This window comes from Staurois parvus, unplaced genomic scaffold, assembly GCF_062004578.1.
Source record: "Staurois parvus isolate SC_StPar_1 unplaced genomic scaffold, SC_StPar_1.0 ptg000444l, whole genome shotgun sequence".
NCBI lineage: Eukaryota > Metazoa > Chordata > Amphibia > Anura > Ranidae > Staurois > Staurois parvus.
The window spans coordinates 1,461,020-1,487,623 of record NW_028318240.1 but is presented as its reverse complement, the minus strand read 5'-3'; the positions used below and the strand labels follow the sequence as shown (position 1 = coordinate 1,487,623).

Below are 26,604 nucleotides of genomic sequence, written 5' to 3'. Positions count from 1 at the left end.
AAGTTTGCCCACCCCTGGACTAGCCCTATGCATCCTGCCAGGACCCCCAAGGCATTGAGAGGGACCAGCCCTATCCTACCTGTCAGGACCCCCAAGGCACTGAGAGCGACAAACCTTATACTGCCTGCCAGGACCACCAAGGCATTGAGAACGACCTGCCCTATCCTGCCAGCAAGAACCTCTATGGCGTTGAGAGCGACTAGCCCTATGCATCCTGCCAGGACAACCAAGGCATTGAGAGGGACCAGCCCTATCCTACCTGTCAGGACCCCCAAGGCACTGAGAGCGACAAACCATATACTGCCTGCCAGGACCACCAAGGCATTGAGAACGACCTGCCCTATCCTGCCAGTCAGAACCTCCATGGCATTGAGAGAGACCAGCCCTATGCTATCTGCCTGGACCCCCAAGGCATTGAGAGTTACTAACCCTATCCTGCCTGTCAGGACCCCCAAGGCATTGAGAGCTACCAGCCCTATCCTGCCTGGGGGCAGGATCATTCTGCACTCCTGTACTAGGAAGGTTGCATGTCTTACCTAGCAACAGGGTCACACCACATCATACATTCCTACAAGTGCCTCTGTTGTTCAAACTATCAATGAGTATTTATTCCTTCTCAGTCAACATATGTAAGAGGTGAAGATTCTCATTCTAGCTCTGTGTGGTCCAGTGTCCAGTGTGAATTGAACCACCTTACTGTATTACTAAATTCTCTAGTGGATACAAATTAACTTCAAAGGAACTGTTGTGTTGTATTCTTTCCTTGCCACCTCTGCTTCATGGTACCAGCGTGGTACATGTGAACAGACTCCAAATTTGTAATGATGATGATATGTGACAATAGTTTTCTTTAACAGGGCACTGCTGCTTTTCCTTTCATACAGGAAACTTTAAAGGCACTAATGACTATGCAATTAATTGGTTAAAGTACATCCGTCTTGCATCTAAACGACTTTCCCTCATTGTGGTCACATTTGAAACGCCCTACCACACAGCTTTTCCTCCCTCTGCTACGAGTCACTTCTGTTTCCCCATTCTCGCACAGGACCCTGCTACTACTGCTGCACTGACAATGGACAGGTATGTGACTTCTCCAGTGTCAGTGTTCACGGTGGAGGAGCCTGGACACCGTGTTCAATCCTGTCCACCCCCAAGAAGAAGGCCAGAGAGTTGCAACTTGCTCATACAGCTGATTTTGTTGCTGTTTGCACTGCTGGCACTGTGCGGGGCAGCGTCACAGATCTACTATCTTTGGAAGGTGCAGGCCAATCTGGATGCCGCTCAAGAAATGGTAAGTGTTCTTACTTGTGAGTTGAGCAGTGTGGGGGGTTGGTGGGCATGGACTGTACCTGGAAAGCACAAAGATATAACCCTGAGACTCTTTTCCTAAAATTTTACGTTCACTGCTGTATTGGTTTATTGAGTTTTCTTGATGGCACAAGTGACAACCTTCAGACAATTTTAACCAGTGGTGCCAAAGCCAACAAACATAGGCAACCTACCACCAATACTTTAGATCGGTAGAAATCGTTGGTCATAGGTTTCTTTTGATTTTGATGGTAATTTTTGCAATCAAAATGTAGTAGAATTTGCCAGGAGAATTTGGTAGAATTGAAAGTGGTAGAAAATGGTTGGAAGTGGTAGAGTTTGCCTATTTTATGATGGACAAACACACACACTCCAGTCTACAGACAATTTCAACTACTTTCAAACAACTACTAACAACACTTTAGATGGATAAACATTGTTGTTGGTAGGTTACGTTTTGTCTACGTGGTCATTTTTGCAATCAACATCTGGTTGATGGTGGTAGAATTGGCCCAAAGCCTACCCTCTGTGTAGGCAGCATGAATTCTGCTACAAAATAGGGGAACTGAAGAAAATTTAGCACAGAGGAACTGCAGGGACCTTAAAACTTTTACTCAAATATAAAAATAATGTTTTGTGCGGTCCACAATATTTAGTATAATTTATTATTCTTAGGAATCTAGAATTGCGGTGTACATGGTTCACTCCAGATAATACTAAGTGGCCTGTAAATTTGAAGTGTAAATCACATATGGCCTGTGTTGAGTCTGATTGCCTTGAGCACTCAATCCAAGGTGTGTGGGATGTCCCTTCACTTTGCCCCAATCTTGGGGTCCTTGAACTGTTTTCCAAATTTTCTGCTGTCATCTTTAGCTTCCTGGTAACAATTTTCAATTGTTTTGCTTTATTCACAAGATTTGAGAAAGTATCATTTCTAGGCAACTGTTGTGTTGCAACTTAAAAAAAATGCAATACACTTTTTTCATTTTAAATGATGAAAGGAATTTTTTAAGAACTGAATTTTCAGATTATAATTAGTAAAATGTACTGGTCCGCAAGTAAAAACAATTAAGACTGTTCCCAATAAAGTCATGAGCTCACAAGTGAATTACAGAGACTTACAAACCACCTATGTAACCAGGCTTTGATAGAAGGAGCCATTGCCTGAGACTTTGCTCCACACTTATTCCAGCGTTACACCCCGGTCACACCGATCCCGACTTACAGTGAAGTCGCACGATTTCAAAGTTGGATGACATGCTGATTTGAGGTGCGATTTTCAAGACATCTGACACAGATGTCTATGCAAATCGCACCAAAACTAGCGCATGCACTGCTTTAGAAATCAGAAAGTTGGAACCGCACCAATATGATCACTGTAATTGCGGACAATAGGGTGTGACTTGCCATGTGATTTGCAAGTCGTATGGCATGCAAAACGCATGCCAAGTCACACCCAGTGTGACCGGGGACTTAAGCTAAGTAACCTATAAATAAGGGCCTTAAGGGACCTATAAAGGTCTTGATCACAATTTGTAGTCCAGTCCCCTTTCAAGCCACCAGTTTTTGATCAACCCCTTTGGATTGTAGTTATGCTATTCATGCCCCTGGTCCCACTGGAAATGATCATTATTCTCCAGATCAGAGGATTCGCCAGACATTCACTGGATATCTGCCACACCTTTTTCATTTCAAATGACTGCAACTCTACCAGCTAACACATTGCTGGATTTTTTTTCCCAGGAACATAAACCCAGAAATGTCAAATACATACAGAGTGGGACAAATAAGTGAAGACAAATATTCTTGGATTTGCTCAATTTGGACCCCTAATCCTATTCCACGAATGGCTGCTTCCATTGTAGTCTGATCACACAGGTGCCTTGTGAGCCCTACAAGCAGCCCATATACTGTATAGGAACAAAATATCACCTAAAAGGGTGATTAGGACCATCTTGCCCATCTATCTCATGAACTGTACATATAAAGTTTGGCGGATGGAAGGATAAGATTGCTGGTCTGCTATAAATTGGATTAGGTGGTCATTGCCTTAAATCCTAATCAAACTTTAATTTTCAATCAGCTAAATAAATACCAGGGGCATCAAAGTAAAAAATGTTCAACTTCCTACAGTTCATTCTATTTAGAGAGCAGCCACAGCTTGGCTAGAAAAGTCCTTCTCTTGTCAGCATTCTGCATAGAAGGACCTTTGCTCTAGGTGTGGAAGCAGTGGTCTCTCTGTAGAGGTCCAACACACCCTCTACTGGGTAGGAGCTATAGCTCTGAAATCAGCAAAGTTCACGCTGATTGGATAGTTCTAGCACTGACTCGGCAAGGGGCGTGTTGGAACTCTGCAAAGAAACCACTGCTTCCATGCAGTGAGCAAGGGTCCTTCTTTGCAGCATCCTGGCAGGGGACAAACTTTTCTACTTATGCTGGAGTTGCTTTCTAAAAAGAATAAACCCTAGGGCTTTGTACATCTTTAATTTTGAGGCCCCTGGAATGAATTTAGCTAATTTAAACTGAATGTTCAGTCGAGGTTTAATAAAAATGTATGCTTTGTCCATGCAGGGAAAAGCAACAGGTTCAGTTTAATGGCAACCATCCATCTATTTAACACACATTCATCTTCACTTTGCTCCTTGGGTGTCTGAGAATAAGCAATAGAGGGAAGCAGAGCAAATCACATGCTTTCCATACCTAGAGGTACCAAGAATTTATCTTCAATACCAGTGGCTGGATTGAGTGGTGAAGAAGTGAATGGAACATGAGTATGTCTTGCTGGTTGTGCTGCCTTTAATGTAAATCTGGACATAAATTATACACTAGTCCGGTTTATCGTAGATTGGAAAATGATGCCTGTTTAGACAAAGATGGCAGCGCCTCTTTATATGGCTTCATTACCTATAACACTGGCCATACATATTGATTATTTTTCACTCAGCTTGTGGGCTGAACAGAAAAAAAAATCAGAGTCCTCCATGCTAAACCGCATGGCATGAATTCCAGAATAGTGCCTGCATCTGATTGAGTTCTGTTTGGCTCACAGTTTTCCACCCAGCTCCTTTAATTTTTCAATCAAAGGATTTGGACAGGAGGGTTCCTACAGGGTCATCCATGGAGCAGATTTTCTGGTGAACCTGTTGAACCGGTTGAAATTCACTTTGTGTATGGCCAGTCTCTGTTAGAGCTTATGGGAATCGAAAGCTAGTACAGGATTTGTTTTCCCTTGTACCCAGGGACTGAAGGTATGGATGGAAGAATCTCCACTGATGGCTATTGTATTCACTATCACTGTTTAGCCAAGGTTATTGTCCTGATACGGCCATGTGGCCATATTACGTCAATGATGTCAAGAGTGTTCCCGTGCCTTTGTGTACATGGGATCCCTCACCCACAGCTCACTGGCCCAATACTGACAGCTCCCTTCCAGATTTGGACAAACATGGGTTTGGACCAATCCTGAAGCTGAACCCAAGCAGACCACTAGTTTCCACAGACGTTTGTGTCTCACAGCCTCTATCCCCCACCTAGCTTCTCAATTTTGTCTTTACTTCACTGAACCTGTAATAGCTGGTAGTTGGGTGAAATTGGGAACTCCAGTGGGAAAATCCACTTGAAGTGCTGAAAGATATAAGAAGCCAACATGTGATATAATTTCTCATCAACCACAGAAAACTGAGATATTAGCTTTAAATGAGGTTAACCTTTAAAGGGTTTTTCCAGTGCAACTTTACCAACCCTTATCAGAGTATCAGCAGAGGGGCTTTCCACATCTACTATTGAGAAGAAACCACCTTACCAATCTGATATGTGCACCAGCAATTTGTGTACCTCCCCACAGACCCTTGATGAGCTCTGCATTGGTTTGTAGGCTCCTGGTACATCCGGTAACTTCTATGAGGACACACAAGCTGTACGCCATTAGGTAGATATAGTAGAATTAGAAGATTAGTTTAGTGGCAGGTTCACTTTAACCTCCCTGGCGGTCTGATTATGTCCATATTTCTGTGCTGAACGCGGTACATTTTTTTGCATGGAAATATGTATTTTTTGTATTGTAGGCCTGTAATTTTTAGGAATAACTCACTGAAATCTGTCCAAACAAGAGTCTAGTAAACATCCCGGGTATGATAAAACTTGAAACACAAAATCATAAATTATAATTGAATAAATAATCATAAAAATAATAATATAATAATAATATTAAATGGAAATCAATAATATAATCAAACCAAAAACACTGAAATTTGAAATAGAGCGCCAAGTTCGCAGAATCATTTTCAGTGTCTGATGAGGAATTTCCCCCACGAATCATTATCACTCAATTCTGCAAGTGGTTCTGATTTACTATCGCTGTTCTCTAGCCGGTCTAAAACCGCTTTTGACCTAAAGGGACGCTTTTTGGACGCCGTGGACGTTTCTCAGTTTCCAGGCAGAAAGAACAGTAAAAATGCAGGCAGGGCGCCGGACAAAGCACTCGGGACAAAATGTATGTGAAATGGTTTGATACAGGAATGTTTTACTATGTCAAATTCATTTCTAAGAAAATGACAGTTTCTAAAAACTTTTACATTTGCCCCGTACGTCCCGACGCTCGCAGGGACCGGAACACGGAAGCCAGACGCCGCAGGGGACGCATTGCGAGAGCGAAGGACAAGGTAAGCGCTGCAGGGACCCCCTGAGCAGCGCCGCATGGTAAGCCCGAGTGTAGCTCGGGGTTACCGCTTTTGGTACTGAAACTTTTCCCCCGAGCTACACTCGGGAATACCGCTAGGGAGCTTTTTCAATATTTCTACTGCAAAATTGTGAATGAGGTCGATGGTTTAATGAGTTATCAGTTTACCATTTATTTGCATAGCAAAATTTAATCAGAAGAACCTTATGAAGAACTTGTTGAAATCGTAACTGTCTGATAGGCTGTGAGTCCAGTCTTCGTTCTTTTGTGGAACTACCAATGCTGCTGCTTTGTAACAGTTGCGGGTGTTTTGAATAGCTCTATCTAATCACTGATAGGATCAATGAATGCCCTGTAGACAACGGTGAATGCTTAGAAATTGACCAGTGCCGTGAAATATAACAATGACCATAATGTAAATTATTGCAAGCTGAATTTCTCATCGAAGATTACAAAGTATAAATCAAAAAAATGCAGCGCAGTACTATAAACTCAAATATGGTGCTACTAATATCCAATGTGTATAAACGAATAGTGAAACCAAAATTGTGCTAAGTGACAATAATGTGTGCTACATCAAAAATATATCAACACATATATATGAATATCCATAAAACTGCATATAACAGTGCAACATGAATAGTGTACATAAATATCAAATGAACTGTTCTAAATAGTGAATTGTCCCTTTAGCCACCTCCTGCCTGCCATATAAAGAAATGACAGTCGCAAGGCGGTTCTCTCGTTCTGGGAGGACATCATATGACGTCCTCCCACTCTAGCCATCTGTGCGCGGCTCCGGGGGCGCGCACGGCGATCGGTGGTGCGCTGTGACCCTCGGATACAGCGGATCACCAATCAACGGAAGAGCCGAAGGCTCAGTCATGTGATCAGCTGTGTCCAATCACAGCTGATCGCATGTAAATAAGGAAATGCCGGTTATCGGCATTTATCTTCACGAGTTGTCACACTGACAGCTCGAGAGGAGAGCCGGTAATCAGCATTCTGCGGAGGGGACATGTACACTGATCATCAGGGCACTGATGATCAGTGTGCCCTGATGATCAATGTAGCCCCAGCAGTGCCAGCTGTCAGTGTTCATCAGTGCCACCTGCCAGTGCCCATCAGTGCCACATCAATGCCTCATATCAGTGCCTACCAGTGCACATCAATGCCACATATCAGTGCCTATATGAGCTGCCATTCAGTGCCATCTATCAGTGCCAGTCAGTGCCACCTATCAATGCCAGTCAGTGCCACCTGTCAGTGCTGCCAGTCAGTGCCGCCTATCAGTGCCAGTCAGCGCCGCCTAACAGTGCCAGTCAGTGCCGCCTATCAGTGCCAGTGAGTGACACCTATCAGTGCCATCTTTCAGTGCTCATCAGTGATGCCTTTCAATGCCCATCAGTGCCACCACCAGTACCTCCTCATCAGTGCCACCTATCAGTGCCCATCAGTGCCCATCACTGCAGCCTCATTAGCGCACATCAGTGAAGGAGAAAAATTACTTATTTACAAAAATTTATAGCAAAAACTAAGATAAAACTTTTTCAAAATTTGCAGTTGTTTTTGGTTTGTTTAGCAAAAAATAAAAAACCCAGAGGCGATTAAATACCACCAAAAAAAAGCTCTATGTCTAAAAAAACTGATAAAAACTTCATATGGGTACAGTGTTGCATGACCGTGCAATTGTCATTCAAAGCGTGACAGCGTATAAGTGTATAACACATGTTATACACTTATATAACTTACACTTACTGTATAACAGTGTTAACCCCTTGCCTACCGGGCACTTATACGCGTGAAAGCGTATAAGTGCCTGGTAGGCAAGGGGTTAACACTCCAATATCTTCACATGTGCTTGTGCGGTATATCTCTTGTGCATCGTATACCAAATATACCATCAATAAGTGTCCCACAATTATAATTTCAAAATAATGGTGAACTGTCCCTTTAAATCCACTGTACTTCAGGTGAGTCTGTGTGATCACGCTACTGTGTACACATGTACGGTGCTCCTGTGTCACCCTTTAGTGCTCATCCGCCTCTGACACACTATTGCGCTCACCTTCAAGTGTGACCTGAAATACCAGGTCAAACTACGATTTTCCCTTTAACCCGGGAGGGTATAATGGTACCAAGATCTTCACCATTGTCAGCACTTAAAATCTCCAGAATGCTCCAAAGATATATGAAAAAAATGCTCCATATAGTGAAGTATTGCCAAATAAAACTAACTTTATTAAAATAATCCAATACACTCACATTTAAAAGTGTCCACCTGGGACACCGAAGGGTAAAAACTCACTATACTGTGTAACTGTAGGATAAAGTGCAGGATTCCCTTATCCAAAATGGCAGCACATGCACTTCCGGTTCGCGGCTTGATGTCATCTGCGTACCCTACGCGTTACGTCACGTCATGTGACTTCATCAGGAGTACATACACTTTTTGAAGATTACAAAGTGTCAAAGTTCTCAAAAAGTCAATGAATCTTTGATTCTTGGATGATGTTTTATAGATCTGTTCTATTGGTTCATGTGGTATGTTTAGAACTTTTGGCACCTATCCCTAAGTGTAAGGAAGACTCAAACACTTACTCTCCTATTATCCAACTCTAACACTTAAAACGTAACCTTGTACATAATACAAACCTATCTCTTAATCCATAGCAATTAACTTGATGCTAGGTCGAGCTCAAACTATACCCTACAGCAAACCTCTAGCTGTAGGGTATAGACTGGACTGGGCTGGGCACAAGCCTTTACCATAATAATAGATAAAACAGAGTTTGACTTCAAACCCCGAAAACCCTAACCTCAACAGTAATTCGTAGCCCCTTATCCATTATACTAATCCAAAACCTAAACTATTTCATATCACGGAATTGATCCTCACAACAACTCCTAAAGCATCAAGGCCAAGAGTTGTCAGCCTATTCTTAAAATGTAAAAGCCCCAAGAGGCCAGCACTAAAACTACTGCTCCGTATTCGGTGAACCAAAATGATCAAAATGTCTGAAATAGGAACTCTCTGCCTTGTCGCAACCAGTCCTACTGAAACCTACAATGGTAAATGTTAATTGGAGATTAAACATTCAAAGTTGAACTCCAGCCTTCAGTCTTGCATAGTTGTACCGGCTCCTCTCCTCTACAGAAATGGCTTACTCTGGTTTCACTGCACACTGTGAGCTGCTCATTATGTGCAATATTATCTGCAGCATGTCAGATAGAGCCTGCATTTTTTCCTGGCTGGAGGTTGCCCAGCATCTTCTAGCGCTTTCCTGCCCAGCTTGACTGTCCCTAGACCGCTTATTCCATTCATTGGATTTAAAGAGGAGCTTCACTCTGTTAAAAAAAAAAAATTAAAGTTGAAGGCAGTCTTGAAGGAATTCTTGAAAGAAAAAATTAGGTAATTACCTATCCATGGAGTGCAGCACTGTCTTTCTACAGCTGACTCTTCTCACCGCATGGGACCGTGGTGCCGCCATGTTGGATTTACAGGTGGCTCCATACTGTGCACATGTGAGGCCACACAGTACTGGTCCTACAGCTTACTTGGACATGTGAGGTGGCCCAGGAGGTTGTGGGCAAGCCAAGATTATGTAATTCTCACCTTGGTAAAAATTGTGTAAATGGGACTGTGTACCTGTCAGAGAAAGAGAAACTTCCAGAAAAAAAACTGCCAATTTCGGTAGAGAAGAATAAGAAGGATGTGAGGAAGCTCTTTTGATCATGGAGACTCAATATCCTCCATCCCTTTAAGGCATTCTGATATCTGCAGAGTCATCCCACTGCTTAAATTGGGACCTGAGGGCTCTTGAGAGGAGAGCTGAGGTAGGGTGCTTTTGATGTTTTCTGGCCCCTCTCATCACTGCACACTGTGAGCATCTCATTATGTGCATTATTATCTGCAGCATGTCAGATAGAGCCTGCATCATTTCCTGGCTGGAGGTTGCCCAGCATCTAGCGCTTTCCTGCCCAGCTTGACTGTCCCTAGACTGCTTATTCCATTCACTGGATTTAAAGAGGAGCTTCACTCCTTAAAGTTAAAGGCAGTCTTGAAGGAATTCTTGAAAGAAAAAATTAGGTACTTAAATATCCATGGAGTGCAGCACTGTCTTTCCGCAGCTGACTCTTCTCACCGCATGGGACCGTGGTGCCACCATCTTGGATATACTAAGGAGCCACAGCCAGCTCCCTAATGTGCACATGTGAGGCCACACAGTACTGGTCCTACAGCTTACTTGGACATGTGAGGTGGCCCAGAAGGATGTGGGCAAGCCAAGATTATGTAATTCTCACCTTCGTAAAAATTGTGTAAATGGGACTGTGTACCTGTCAGAGAAAGAGAAACGTCCAGAAAAAAAAAAATGCCAATTTAGGTAGAGAAGAATAAGAAGGATGAGAGGAAGCTCTTTTGATCATGGAGACTCAGTATCCTCCATCCCTTTAAGGCATTCTGATATCTGCAGAGCCAACATACTGCTTGAATCGGGACCTGAGGGCTCTTGAGAGGAGAGCTGAGGTAGGGTGCTATGATGTTTTCAGGCCCCTCTCATCAGCCATGATCTGCTTGCATTGCTTAGAGAAGCACAGTGATGAGATCACTAGGATTAATAGATGGTGTGTTTAACGGAACCGGCCCAGTCTGCGCTTGGGTACTTCCGTTAGACTCCCGCTTCCCAGTCCGAACACCGACAACAGACACCACAGCTGACCATACAAGACTAGACGACACCAGTCTTGAAGTAAACCAGAGTAGACTAGTTTATTTTAACACAGATGCAAGATATACACACTCAAGGGACAATCCCCCCACCCTGCATAATGACACAGGGTGGGGCAATCTACATTTAGTAACAAGAGACACACCAACAGACAGTCCCATCAGGAGGGAGGGCTGCTGGAGACACCCCCCACCAAACCAATACCCATAAACACATACATCCCATAACAGTTTGCTGCCAAGCAAGACACACAATAGAACAATGGGATGCAACCACATGGCATTAAACAATCAACAACCCCCCACCCCAATATTAGGACAGATCACCCCGTACCCCTAACAGGCACAGGGTGACTTACACATAAGAGGGATATGGGGAGCTGAGACAGGGGTCTCCCCACCTCTCCAAAAGGAGCTGGGTTCCATGGGCCCCCCACCCAAAGTGACTCCCGTCACGGTGTGTAATTAATTTTTTTATAGCATGTTAATAAGGATGGAGAGTGGGACCAGGGAAGACAAATTATAGGTCGATTTATCTTGGTTTGCTTTTGGATAGCAGAGACAGGTCTTCTTTGAGACACTAAGGACATTATTCACGTCTTTATTATCATAATGACAGAACATCTAACTGACTTCCTGTTTGTTTTTCTAACTGGTAAAGAATACTAAGAACTGACCTTAAGTTCCTTTGTAGCGGTTATAAACAGGCGCGGTGAATTGTCTGACAACTGTGACATTTGCTTCATAACAAGAATTGGTGCTACAAAGGCCGAAGGCAGCGTTTTTCTTTTTTTTTCTTTGGGAGAGTCATTTTGGAAGCAAGTAAAAAGGAAGAGTGATGCAAAGCAATTTTTATAGAAGCAAGATATTTTGATTGGAGGGTAAGAGTAGGGATAACGAGTATTGGAGAGCTATCACGTGGTGGACACGTTTGGCACACTATTTGCACAGTTTATGTGAGTTTTACACTTAATTTGGATTGTGATTTAAGGAGATAATGCACTATATGTGCTTTTTGTATGTATTTTTGCATAGGGTGAGAGAACCATCTTAGGAGCAGAGGAAGAGGGGATCACACGTTTACACAGGGGCATCTCTAGGGTTGGTGTCACCCAGTGCGGTAACACTTGGTGTCACCCTCTCCGACGATCCCCGCAGCATGGATCAGATCTGCAGATTGAGCATAATGGATCAGAGTCTGATCCATTATGCTCCCCAATCCACAGATACGATCCATCTTGCGGGGATTGTCGGCTTGCAACCTATACGGGGTTAACTGATCTTTCAACACCGGTCCGGTCTGCACATGCTCGAGAAGTGATGTCAGATGGAGGAGGTTCCTGCTATCGCGGCCGCATTTCCTGGTCAGACAAGTTCTGGATCTTGCATAGCCTTAATCTCGTATAGGTTGCAAGCTGATGATCCCTTCAAGATCGAAAGGCAAAACATTTTCTCATTTTGGATAGGGTAAGGGAAGGTTATGACCCCTTTCTGTTTTCTTTTTATTCTGTATCCCATTGGGGAGAATTCCCTTCACTTCCTGTCCCATAGCCAAAACAGGAAGTGAGAGGAAATCCCTCCAAAGTGAGGTAATCCCTGGTTGTCACAAAACTAGTGTCCCCATTGGAAGGTTCCCCCTCTATTCCTGTTCTGGTGACAATCTAAAATTTGGGATTTTCTTTTACTTTCACTCTCAGTGATAACAGTAAACATGACAAATAGAGATGGGGAATCTCCCTAAAGGAGACACAGACAGCAATAAAAACCTGACAGGTGTTCTAATCCCTCTCCACTCTATCCAAAACGAAAAGAAAAAAAAAATTTTGCCTTTAGTTATACACATATAAGAACTGTTTTACGTGCCAATAGATGCATATGTGACACCTCTGTCTGGCAGGTCAGAAGATCTTATTTTTCTCTGCTGCACCCTGTGACTGGACAGTGAAAGGAGAAGTAGCAGACTAGTGAACTCATATCTCTCTCTCTCTCTCAAGGCAAAGTTTTGCCCTTAGTTATACACATAAGAGAGCTGTTTTACTTGCCAATGGATGCATATGTAACACCTCTGTCTGGCAGGGCAGAAGATCTTATTTTTCTCTGCTGCAATTAAGTAACAGTCTCCCACCCTGTGACTGGACAGTGAAAGGAGAAGCAGTGGACTAGTGAACTCATATCTCTCTCTCGGCAACGTTTTGCCTTTAGTTATACACATAAGGGAGCTGTTTTACTTGCCAATGGATGCGTATGTGACACTTTTGTCTGGCAGGTCAGAAGATCTTATTTTTCGCTTCTGCAATTAAGTAACAGTTTTCCACCCTGTGACTGGACAGTGAAAAGGGAAGCAGCAGACTAGTGAGCTCATATCTCTCTCTCTCTCTTTCTCTCTCTCTAAAGGCAAACATTTTGCCTTTAATTATACACATAAGGGAGCTGTTTTACTTGCCAATGGATGCGTATGTAACACCTCTGTCTGGCAGGTCAGAAGATCTTATTTTTCTCTGCTGCACCCTGTGACTGGACAGTGAAAGGAGAAGTAGCAGACTAGTGAACTCATCTTTCTCTCTCTCAAGGCAAAGTTTTGCCTTTAGTTATACACACAAGAAAGCTGTATTACCTTCCAATGAATGCGTATGTGACACCTCTGTCTGACAGGTCAGAAGATCTTATTTTTCGCTGCTGCAATTAAGTAACAGTTTCCCACCCTGTGACTGGACAGTGAAAGGAGAAGCAGCAGACTAGTGAATTCATCTCTCTCTCTCTCTCTTTCTTTCTTTCTTGGCAAAAAAATTTCCTTTACAGTAGTTATACACACAAGACTTGCCAGACAGAGGTGTCAGACAGTTTTACCTGCTAATGGATGCGTATGTGACACCTTTGTCTGGCAGGTCAGAAGATCTTATTTTGCTCTGCTGCACCCTGTGACTGGACAGTAAAAGGAGAAGCAGTGGACTAGTGAACTCATATATCTCTCTCTGTCACTAAAGGCAACGTTTTGCCCTTAGTTATACACATAAGAGAGCTGTTCTACCTGCCAATAGATGCGTATGTGACACCTCTGTTTGGCAGGACAGATCTTATTTTTCGCTGCTGCAATTAAGTAACAGTTTCCCACCCTGTGACTGGACAGTGAAAGGAGAAGCAGCGGACTAGTGAACTCATCTCTCTCTCTCTCTGTAAAGGCAAAGTTTTGCCTTTAGTTATACAAACAAGAGAGCTGTTTACCTGCCAATGGATGCGTATGTGACACCTCTGTCTGGCAAGTCAGAAGATCTTATTTTTCTCTGCTGCAATTAAGTAACAGTTTTCTACCATGTGGCTGGACAGCAAAAGGAGAAGCAGCGGGCTAGTGAACTCATATCTCTTTCCCTCTCTATAAAAAGCTCAAATTCAGCTACTTAAACTGCTTAAAAATAATGATGTATTGATGATGACAAGGCTGCATTCATTGGTGTCTCTGTCTAAAGCTCTAAGCTTTGAGTGAGTCATTGAATTTTACCCAAAAGTAATACCTGTCACATTTTGGCTGCGGTGTCATAATGTCATGACCCCATTTTATTCACAAACTTGTTCTTGAAACAAATAATCGCATCCAAAAAACAAAATGTTCCATTGAAGGGGCAAAGCCCCTTTTAGTAATCTATTGCTGCTCATGCATTGCATATCTGAAGCAGCAAAGGGTGCAAGCGTTAACATCCATATGCCACACATATGCGTCCATTGGTGGCAGGGGTATGTGTGCTGAAAGTGCTCTCATTGAACACTCCCAGCACAATGACCGAGCTGTCAAAGTAGAACCGCCTCTGAATCATGTGACCACTGTGACAGCCAATCACAGTGGTCATGTGATCAGGCAGCCCTTCCTGCCCTCTGGAAGGTATAATAGCCCAGTTAAAGGGATGTTGGGCTGGGAAAGAAGGGATTAAAGTGCAGCCTTACAGATTAAACAGTAAAAAAAAAAAAAGAATGTTTCGGAGGTAGCTTTCTTCATCAGCCCTGGCATCTGTCCTGTTGATCCTTTGACTTCAGCACCTTTTTAATGACTCAACCATACTAGGTATGCAGAGAATGAAGTCAGAACAACTGAACTCCACACTTGTTCCAGCTCAGTTACTTGGAAAGCAGGGGATGCAGCTCCAGCACCTCCAGAACAGAATGTATATACTGTGCTGGAGGGTCTATTGATGCTGACTGCTGGAGATCTATTGTAGCTGGGGGGGTGTAGTGTTGCTGGAGGGATCTACCATCAAGGGGTGATCTTTTGATGCTCTAGGGTTCTTATATTGTTGGCAGGGGGGATCCACTGCTGGGGGGACGGAAGGGTCTATTAAAGCTAACTGCTGGGAATCTGTTGTAACTGGGATGTAGTGTTGCTGGAGGGTGGGGTCTATTGTTGCTGGAGGGATATACCATTGTGGTGTATCTATTGCTGCTGATGGTGGATATTTTGTTGCTATGGGGTCCTTTTGTTGTTCAGGGGGATCCACTGCTGAGGGGGGAGGGTCTATTGATGGCAACTGCTGGGGGATCTGTTGTTGCCAGCAGGTGTCTATTGTTGCTTGGGCAGATCTATTGGTGCTGGTGGTGGATATATTGTTGCTGGGGGTAGTAATTTGTTCCTGGGGGGTCTATTGCTGCTGGGGGGAACTCTATTATCATTAACCAGTTCCATACAAATGACTTAACACCACAAAATTATACTTTGCTCTGTGTTTTCTAAAAGGAGTTGTAGTAGGACGTGGATAGGGGACAGAGACAAGGGAAGCTCAGAGATAGGATGGGGTGGAGAGAGGACCTGCATCTATTCTCTGAGAACAAAGGCCATGCTTGCAGCAAAGCTTTTCTTTATATTGAACATTTGACACACATACAATTCAGGGAAAAGGAACATTTTCAAGAATTGATCGAATTGTTTATTTTCTTCCTACACATTTATGCAGAATTATCACTCCTTTCATCAGCTTGTGGTGGTTTCTGGTTAGGTTCATGCAGAGGCAACCAACTTCACCAGATATAAATGGCTGAGGTTATCTTAGATGTTCTGTGGTCTGAAACTCCCCGTCTGGCAGTAATCACATTTAATGTGACCGAATCTTCTTCCTCTCAGGCCTGTGCTCACTTTAAAATGAACTATGTAGGGCAAAACAACAGGGCCATTAGAATTTACACTGAGCTGTGCATGCGCAGCTCAGTATCCATTCCAGCACTGTGCCTGTGTGCCAGTATGCCTGAAATGCTGTGCACGTGGTCGAAAACTGCCACTTGGAAGAAGCCTTTGAAAGGATGCTGCCACTGACGAGGGACCTTGTAGGAATAGTAAGGCCAAGGTGAGTATTTTGGATCTTAGTTCTGCCATAAGGGGGAATATTTTAAAGCAGTTAATCTGACATATACCAAACATCCACTGCATGTGAATGTGTTTTAGGTGACAGTGATTGATTCACCAACAGTGAATGCTTGGTGAAATTCAATTTCACTGCTTTGTTAATATGCCCCATAAAGTGGATGTACATCCTAAAAATGGGTTTCTCTTATATACAGTACATCCATACATTCATTCATCCATCAACCCATCCATGTGTAGCACTACCTCCTCAGGAGCTGCTTATTTCTTGGGTCCTCTGTTCTCTGCCTCGACTCTTGAAGCCGCTCAGTCCCCACTGACCAATCGGATTATAGGATTACTCACACTTAGGTTAGTGTTAATATTCTACTGCTGTATGAATTTATTAAGCTAACTGATGGGAATATTAGCCTCACCTATGACCATTGACCTACGCCGCAGTAAGGCTAAGCCCCCACTATATAGCATCAGCCATGAAAGCATGAATGGCATAAAAAGAAACCTCAGTGTAATTCTTAGCAATAACTACTCAAACAATGTTCCTGATCTTGCTCTACGTATACAGCCCCAGTAGCAGGTGGGCATATGCGTTCCTGACTAAGGGGTATCCTTGGAATTATCTACAACGTACCTGACACCTATTTTTAAGTGTTTGCTGGCTTTTGTTTGGGCCCTTCTGTGAGGTGGTACACATGAATGCTGCCTCTTTAATGCTATCCGCAGTAGAAGGCTAATGGGCAGTGAGGTAAGGATCAGATTGGCAGTTTCGTTCACCACTCAGGATCAGGTCCAGTAAGCTTGGTGATCAGTGGTTCCAAAAGTCTCCGTCCTCAAGATCAGGCCCTCTCTAATGTGGTAGCACATGGTAGCAGGTCTTGCCAACCTGGTTTTCAAGGCACAGCAACGCTCTATGTGGCTTGGTCTTTTGATCTGGTTCCCACAGGCTCTGTGCTCGAAGCAGACAAGTAAAGCACAGGTCCGCATGCATTGGTTTCCCTCCACTGTCTGCCTGATGTTCAGCGCAGACCCCATCAGCAGGTTTGCATCTGTTCACTGCCAACACTGTTTTCTCTTGTGCTCTGGTAATTTACTTGAGAGAAAATGCTACATTTCTCCTCCTCTGTATGCAGAGAATTGTGTGCCTGTAGTTCTGCAGCCATTCACTTGTACTGAGCAGCTCCACTTTAAAGACTAAATATCACATGATCCACTGCTGCACAGCAAGTTCTCTTTCATATGCTCTAATTGGCTCAAGCTTTCCTGGTCTCTGATTGGCTCAAACTCACTGCTAGGAGGGAGGGGGAACAGGAAGCAGCGGCTGATTTTATACAGAGCCTACTCTGCTCACAAATCAGGGAAGCTAAGGATGAGAAGCAGCTGCTGCAGCACAGTGACAATGGGGAGAGGGAAGTGAAGGGAGGGAGGCACATGCAGCCGGCAGCACACCCAGCTACATATGCATCCATCCTTCTATCAATTTCCACTGATCCTTCTACCCATTCTTCCATCCATCGATCCCTCCATCCAACTATCCATGCAGAGCAAAGCAACAGCTTAACTTAATGGTGACCCCACCAGTTCCCTTCACTCCCCCACTGCTATGTTATGTCATTCAGGGCAAATAAAGGACAGGCTTACACAGGGCTAAAGATTCTTTCTCCAGCCTCAACCCAGGGTGCCTAAGTGGCCAACTGCCAAGCACCAGCATTTTCTTGTGAGGGGTAAGAGATGTGACTAACTTGTTTCTCTGTACCCAGACATTCTAGGTATTTCTCTTCATTTTTGGCAATTAATGGAATTACAAGGGGAGTGAAGATGAGTTATTGGTGGGCCCACCATTGAAGTTAGAGGCATATTTCTAAAGTGTATCTGATATTAAACAAGCATACACTGCAGGTGAATATTCCTTGTGTGTGTGTTGACAGTGCCGGAAAGGTAAGCAAAGATCCTCTTGTATTACAGGCCCACCTTAAATATTTCCATGCTATATAGTAAAATTAAGATTGTGGTTAAATGCTAGTGAGTGTGTTTGGAAATGACAATTTTTTTTTCTTAAATTTTTACTTCTTGTGTCTTTAAGATCACCATGAGATTTGAGGCACAGCAAATGAGCGTTACACCAGGTAAGAACATAAAAAAGCATGGCCACATTTTTGCCACTCTGTAACGCATAGTTTTGTGGAACCTGGTTTGAATTTGTATTGACTTTTGTGGGACTTTAGACATAAAAACTGCATCTGGTTGAGATTTTCAGAAATTCACAAATTAATTAAGACTGAATCATGCAGTTTTAGTCATGTTTTAACATCTCCTCCCATTTTACGTGGTTGTACTTGGGCAAAAACCTGGTAACCCTAGGACCCGTGGGCATTGGCTGTCCTTTTTGATACCCTGCACTGGCTGGATCACTGAAAGTGTTGATTTGAAAACCCCACTTATCTTAGCTTTGGAGGGAAGGGAAAGGAGCACTTTTACATGTTCCCCTTGGATGCTAGATGACCTTGGTATTTTCACCTTTTGCATCCTCACCTTTCCTATCTTCTCTTTGGGTGCTAGATGACCTTGGTATCTTCCCCTTTGGTATCTTCTCCTTGGGTGCTAGATTACCTTGGTATCTTCCCCTTTGGTATCTTCTCCTTGGGTGCTAGACTACCTTGGTATCTTCCCCTTTGGTATCCTCTCCTTGGGTGCTAGCTAACCTTGGCATCTTCATCTTTGGCATTTTCTTTGGCATCTTCCCCTTGGATGCTAGATGGATTTGTTCCAGCACTGCCTCCACCAGATATACCAACTTCCCTAAAGCCCTTTCTCTTTTCAAGGTGGCACTGCCTGTCAAAGTTAATTGAGATCAATCAGCCAAGGCATGGCCCCTCAATATAAAATTGCCATTAAGTATTAAAAAAAAAGTAGAAAAAAACGGGTGTCAGGAAACAGTAGTAGCACCTCCTGAACACCTGCTATAAGCTGCTATACTGGCCTCTGAAAAGTGATTCACCACAGTAAGCTTACTACCTTCCCAGAAGAGATCTAAGGTCAACTGATTTTGAAATGTTATGTAACACTTTTTTGTTTTTGTTTTTCAGCATTCCGGGATGGCCGCTATTTACCATCTGCTCACCTCACAGGTATGTTTGGTTTCAGATCAGTAGTTTGATTCTATAGCCGTAGGGTCTGCACACATTTAGTCCAGGCATTGTAAAGGGAAACAACTCCCAGGGGAAAAGCAATGGGTCAATCATATGAGCAGGATCTTTCGGCCAGTGAGCAGACACTCCTGGGATGACTTTGTCAGCTTTAGGTGTCTTTAGATACTGTCATGTACCTGTATAAAGAGTTCGAGATGATGAGGGTGGCCTCTTGCACAGTTCCTGTCTGAGCATCTGTGGAAGTGCCAGGAACCTGGAACCACAGACATGAGTTTGGGAGCACTGGTGCCAGCTCAGCAGAAGCACAGTGACAAGGGCACCTCAAGTTCACCCAGACCAGTAGAGAGCAGAGTTGGGTCACAAGCCAAGTTTAGAAACATTTGAGCAGGAAGGCAACTCACAAGCAGGATCAAGGTCAGAGACGAGCAGAGGTTTTCCAACTTTCAGGCAACAAGGTACAGAATCAATAGGCAGAGAGTCCAAGATGAGGTTAGTAATTTAGGTAGACAGCAGACATAAACAAGCAAGGATAATCAAGAGGCAGGTCAGATGAAAGCTGAGGAAATAATGGAGTCAAGCAGGATTTAGGTTCAAAGATAACAGAGATACCAGCTGAAAGCCATATAGCAAAAAATCCCACACAGGGCCCAGGTTAAAATAGGGCCCTAGTTGCCAGCATCTGTGGTGGATGTGCCCATGTAACCTATGCAGGTGAGCATTCTTGCACATGAGCAAGAACCTTGCAGCTGGCATGATCTATCTTATAGCTGACATGATGCTCCTGACAGATACATATAGACTGAAACGCTAAAGCAAAAAACAGAGGCTCCGTTCTTACCTTTCCCATTGCCCATGATATGAGAACACTGCTCCATTCAAGAGCAATGCTCCACAGAAATCTGCTGAAAAACTGACACTTCTGGAAGTGTCTACATCCTTGGACCCTCTGGTGCTCAGTAGTTCCTTCTTGCAACTTCCATGCCATTGCTGTGTCCTGTAACGATGCGGAGGTCAATGGAAGGAACCAATGAGTTCTGTAGAAGACCAAGGAGACTGACAGTCCCAGAAATTTTGGTTTCACAATGGATTTCAAGTGAGGATGGTGGTGCAGACAGCTGGAAAGGTAAGTTTTAGCTTATTTTGCTGTAGTTATGCTACTTATAAGAAGAGAAAAGCCACCCCTCCCTGTATTATTCATATGAGTCCACATAAACGTACAGATGAATTTGGGTGGTACCATCACTGCATAGTCCTCTTCCCATTTAATAACTTTAATGAAAGTTTTTTCCATAATTCTGAAAAGAAGACCTTTATCCTCATCGGCCACTTATTAGGTACACCTTGCTGGTACTGGGTTGGACCCCCTTTTACCTTCAGAACTGCCTTAATTCTTTGTGGCATAGTTTCAACAAGGTGTTGAAAACATTCCTCCGAGATTTTGGCCAATATTGACATAAGTTACGTTTGCCTTTCTGTCATATCGAACCAGTCTGCCCATTCTCCTCTGACTTCTGACATCAACAAGGCATTTTCATCCACACAACTGCCGCTCACTGGATATTTTCTCTTTTTCGGACCATTCTCTGTAAACCCTAGAGATAGTTGTGTGTGAAAATCCCAGTAGATCAGCAGTCTTTGAAATATTCAGACCAGCCCATCTGGCACCAACAACCATGCCATGTTCAAAGTCACTTAAATCCCCTTTCTTCTCATTCTGATGCTCGGTTGGAACTTCAGCAAGTCGTTTTCACCACATCTAGATATCTAAATGCATTGAGTTGCTGCCATGTGATTGGCTGATTAGCAATTTGTGTTACCAAGAAATTGAACAGGTGTGCCTAATAAAATGCCCGGTGGGTGTATATTATATTTATGTGTTTTGTTTCACTTATCCTCACTTTAATAAATATTGTATTTTTGTCTGTGTCCCTATTAGAAGTTAAAACTCTGTTTTTTTGTTGTTTTTGTTTAAAAAAAAGTGGATCTTTTCTTTAAAACTCAAATCTATGCTATTTCCTCCTCTCCTCCCCCCCACCCCAGGCATAGGTAGAATCAAAAAGAAGATCTTTTTCTATTTGGCACAAAATATTCTCAGTATTCTAGGTTAAAAGAGAAGTATGGACTTTCTTTTCTCCAGTCATACTTACCTTGGTGAGTACCTCCCTGAGTTCTCACAGCCACTCTGAGCAGAGAGCAGGACTGGCAATTTCCGCTGTCTGCCCCCCCCCCCACTCACAGGAGCACTGGGCTGTTGGGGGGGGGTGCAGAGTGGCTGGCTCAGGCTCTCAGCGGCTCACTGAGAGGCTGAGCCAGGTGCCACTCCAGACTCTGGCGTGGATGCCAACTTTAAAATCGGGATCTTTCCCCAGCCTGGACTGATATCAGCCGACAGCAGGCTTCAGACCGCTGTCAGCTGAAAATGGGTCACAGGCAGGGGTGGACTGACCATTTGGTCAGTCCAGGGGCCAGGGGTCAGTAGAGTGCCCTATGAGATGCCCCTGGTACCTTTTGCATAGGCTTTTTTGAGTGTGGGCAAGGACACAGGAGCCCCACGATCCCCTATTGCCCGGGGGCCCCATGAGTTGTCAGTCCGCCCCTGGTCACAGGAGTGTACAACGAACTACACTCCTGTAATCCATAGGCCAAGTACAGTCAACAGACCTTTGGCTGTACTTCTCCTTTAAATGATGCCCAGTGTCATTCAACCTAGAAAACTAAGGACATACGGTGAGTGCAAGGCACCTCGGACTTTGCCTCTGAGAAGATGTCACCACTGCACTCCCATTGTAATGATAAAGGAAGCAGCAATTTATAGAAGAAGAGGACTCAGCAAATCATGTGACCAGCCTTGAGAGGTAAGGAAAGGATACATTAAAGAAAAAAATCCACCAATATGGGCAATAAGTGTGTGTATATGGGGGTGCTCCTATGGGAGAGTGGAGGGTGCCGAAAGTTGAACTTTAAACAACATTTTGGTAAAAATGGATAACTAAGCAATTACAACATTTGTTTCAATTACCTCTAGGTGTATTAGGTAAGGACACATCACTAGACAACCCACTTCAATGGGAATCTACAAGAGGCTTGGCATTCCTCCGTGAAGTAGAGTACAGTAATGGGTTACTTCGATGCAAAAAATCAGGACTATATTTTGTGTACTCCAAGGTGCAATTGGGAAAAGTTTGTTCAACACAAGTGGACTCTTTATATTTTACCCATTCAGTAAACAAGAGAACGATGAGTTCCTTCACATCACAATTAATGGTGAACAGCGAAGCCTTCTGTGATACTCAAGGTTCTCAAGTGTGGAAGAAAAGCAGCTTCCTGGGATCCAGCTTTCTCTTAGAGGAGGGTGATGAAATTTCTGTCAATATGTCTCACAGAGACCTCATACGGGCTCAGCAACAAACCACAACCTTCTTTGGACTTTTTATGTTGTAGAGAACTCAATCGGGACGAATTCACTAATGTTAACCAAATCACAAATCACAAGCATGGACATTCTTTTACTCCTCCCTCAAATATATATATACTGTATATATATATATCTATATATATATTTTTTTTTTTTGATTACCAGAAGAAGTTCTAGTAGAATACTAAGAGTATCAATAGCATACTGGTAGCCTGACTACGCACTTATACCTTTAGTGAGGAACAATATGGTCTTTTTTTTCAGGGGATGGATTAAAGCAGAATCCTACAATCTGTTTTCTTAGCCAGTTCTGATTATGACAGTCTTGTTGCCCCTTCTTTCTCTGATGTCGTCACATACAATTCCCTCTCTGATGTCATCATACACAATGCAGGACCAGTAGCCACATCCCATAGTAATAACAAGGTCTCTGGTTATGAATTGTACATGATGATGTAGGTATCTGCCCAAATTCCAGCCCTGAACAGAGAAGGACAAGACCAGAGGCTGTCGTGAGACAATGTCAAATATGGTAAATGCTATTCAGTGTTAGTCCATTCCTAGACCAGGGGTCTCCAAACTTTTTAAACAAAGGGACAGTTTACTGTCCTTCAGGCTTTAGCAGGGACAGACTCTGGCCAGTAGGAGTAGAAAACTTTGGGAGCAAAAGTGCCCCATTGCTAGTATGAGTGCATGGAATTGCACCCTATGGTTGGTATTCAAGGGAGGAATGGTGCCCCATCATTAATGTAAGTGGAAGGAATGGTGCCCTCTTATTAGGATCTGTGGAAGAAATGCTACCCAATCGTTTTTGTCAGTGGCAGGAATGGTGCCCCATCATTGGTGTCAGTAATAGTGCCCAATCATTAGTGTTGGCGGGAGTTATGGTGTGCCATCATTGCTGTCAGTGGGAGGAATAGTGCCCCATCATTGGTATCATTGGAAGGGGATAGTGCCCCATTGTTGGTATCAATGTAAGGAATGACATCCTATTGTTAGTATTCAAAGGAGGAATAGTACACCCTCATCTGTGTCAGTAGGAGGAATAGTGTCCCATCATTGGTATTTCTGGAAGGAATAGTGTCCTATCATTGGTGTCAGTGGGAGGAATCGTGCCACATCATTGGTATCAGTGGGAGGAATAGTGCCCCATCATTGGTGTCAGTGGGAGGAATCGCGCCCCATCATTAGTGTTGGTGGAAGGAATGGGGTCCCATCATTATTGTCATTGGGAAGAATGGTTCCCAATCATTGGTGTCAGTGGGAGGAATGGTGCCCCAAGGGCCAGATAAGAGCATGCAAATGGCCACATCCAGCCCACGGGCTGCAGTTTGGAGTCCACTGCCCTAGACAAATGGAACAATATATTCTTCACCAGCTGGGGGTTTATTTTATTCATTTTTTCACTGCCCACAGTTAACTTGGCCATACACTCCAGGAATTTCCTTTGGAAGTTTTCGTTTTCAGAACACTTGTTTTAATTTCTTATTGTTAATGGGGTCAAATCAATGTTCAAAGAGAAAATTCAAAGGAACAGGATGGAAACTGTTTCTCAAAAAAACTAATTTCTACAGTGAATGTAGAATTTGTTCTGGAAAGTCCACTCTTCCAAAATTGAATGTTAAAAGCAAGCAAAATTGTGAAGTATTCTCATCAGGGCATCAAATGTACTGTTATGAATTTGTATGTGAATATTCTACTATGGCCATATTTTGGCTCTAATTGAGCATAATTAAAATATGTTGACTGTTCAAAGAAATCTTTTATTCCTTTTTAAATGTTGAGCGTCTTTTTTTTATATCCCTGTTATCTATTAGTGTTAGGTCCTATTTTTTTTAATTCAGTAAAGTTAAAATATTCCATAGGAATTTACAACTTACCAACATCAATGGTGTTCTCAATTTTTTAAATTGATCTTTTGCGAATAAAACTTAAGGGGTTTTGAGTTCAGATTACACAGGTCATACAGCAGAAGGACCTAGGCAAAGAACATACCCTCCTTCTCCTCACAAAAATGGAGTTACCCTTTAAGACTGGGCTGTTCTACATACTCAAGTATCTCTTTGAATGAATATGAAAATTTGCTGTATTGGTTCTCACATTTCTTGCATAAGCCTGTAAAAATGCACACCCCAATTTTTGACTGATTTACTTGTATTCATGAGAACAATTAAACTGATTTTGTCAGTTAGCTCTTCACTGATTATTTGGGTCTATGCCTACATGTTGCCTATCATGAATTACACTTCATCTCTTTTGCTTTAGATACATTGACAACCACTTTCCTCAAGCTGGTCATTGATATTAAATGGCAGTTAGGCATTTTCCCTTGTCACATGCTTTGGAACTGTGGGAAATTGTCTTCAAGTCAAGTCCAGAAGTGTCTAGTAGAATTGGGAAAGTTTAAAATCTCTTTTAAGTTTCTATGTGTGTCCTCATTGGGAGATTTCCTCTTTCTTCCTGTGTCAATGTGTCACTAGGACAGGGGGTAAAGGGAATTCTCCCCAATAAGCACAGACAGCACAGATGTTCTACCTACCTTCCATTAACCCAAAGAAAAGTTATTGGTGAAGTTGGTCATACATGTTAAGTCAAGGAGTGCTATTACTGATAACCGGTATGGGAGGTGGGGCAACTGACCCTGAACATAGGGCCAACTGAAAATATCCATTGCAATATTTTGAGTATTGCTTTTCTGAAAAAAAAAAAAAGAGAACCATCCTAAAAATACCAAAAGGAGCATTGTAAGGGGGCCTAGACTGGCATTTCAACATTTCTGGTTTATGTACCAGAAGCATTAGGGTACTTAAGCCTGCTAGATACTCCTGGGACCTCATTTCAGCTACCCTACAGGGAATGCCTGGTATTTTCTACCTACTAAGTATTGCTTATTAATATTTTCCTCCTTCTTAGACTTTATGCTCATTTTTCATATGTTGTGTTGAGTCTATGTACAGTGAGGAACAGAAGTATTTGAACACCCTGCGATTTTGCAAGTTCTCCCACTTAGAAACCATGGAGGGGTCTGAAATTCACATTGTAGGTGCATTCTCACTCTGAGAGACAGAATTTAAAAAAAAATTCAGGAAATCACATTGTATGATTTTTAAAGAATTTATTTGTCTTGCACTGCTGAACATAAGTATTTGAACGCCTAAGAAACAGCAAGAATTTTGGGTCTCAAAAACCTGTTACTGTGCCTTTAAAAAGTCCACCTCTACTCCACTCATTAATCTTACTTAGTAGCACCTGTCTGAGCTCTTTAAAGACACCTGTCCACCCCACAGTCAGTCAGAAGCCAACTACTACCATGGGCAAGACCAAAGAGCTGTCAAAAGACACCGCAAGGCTGGAAAGGGCTACAGGGCAATTGCCAAACAGCTTGGTGAAAATAGATCAACTGTTGGAGCAATTGTTAGAAAATGGAAGAGGCTAAAGATGACTGTCAGTCTCCCTCGGACTGGGGCTCCATGCAAGATCTCACCTCGTGGGGTATTACTGATGATAAGAAAGGTGAGGAATCAGCCCAGAACTACAAGGGAGGAGCTGGTCAATGACATTAAGAGAGCTGGGACCACAGTTTCAAAGGTCACTGTTGGTAGAACACTACGCCATCATGGTTTCAAGTTATGCATTGCACGGAAGGTTCCTTTGCTCAAGTCATCACATGTCCAGGCCCGTCTGAAGTTTTCCAATGACCATCTGGATGATCCAGAGGAGGCATGGAAAAAAGTCATGTGGTCAGATGAGACCAAAGTAGAACTTTTTGGTCTAAACTTCACTCGTCGTGTTTGGAGGAAAAAGGATGAGTTGCATCCCAAGAACACCATCCCTACTGTGAAGCATGGGGGTGGTAACATCATGCTTTGGGGGTGCTTTTCTGAGAAGGGGACAGGACAGTATGACTGCACTGTATTAAGGAGAGGATGAATGGGGCCATTTATTGAGAGATTTTGAGCAACAACCTCCTTCCCTCAGTCAGAGCAG

The 26,604-nt window shown here is 43.1% G+C and overlaps 1 protein-coding gene across 1 annotated transcript; it reads left to right on the top strand.

The window, feature by feature from the left end:
• Positions 1 to 1,042: 1,042 nt before the first annotated feature.
• TNFSF14 (TNF superfamily member 14) lies at positions 1,043 to 24,808 on the top strand. Its single transcript, XM_089688008.1, has 4 exons — positions 1,043 to 1,291; positions 18,137 to 18,179; positions 19,140 to 19,181; positions 22,228 to 24,808. Exons 1-4 carry the CDS (start codon positions 1,073 to 1,075, stop codon positions 22,641 to 22,643), a joined length of 720 nt encoding a protein of 239 aa, XP_089544134.1. The 5' UTR covers positions 1,043 to 1,072; the 3' UTR covers positions 22,644 to 24,808.
• The last annotated feature ends 1,796 nt before the right edge of the window (positions 24,809 to 26,604 follow it).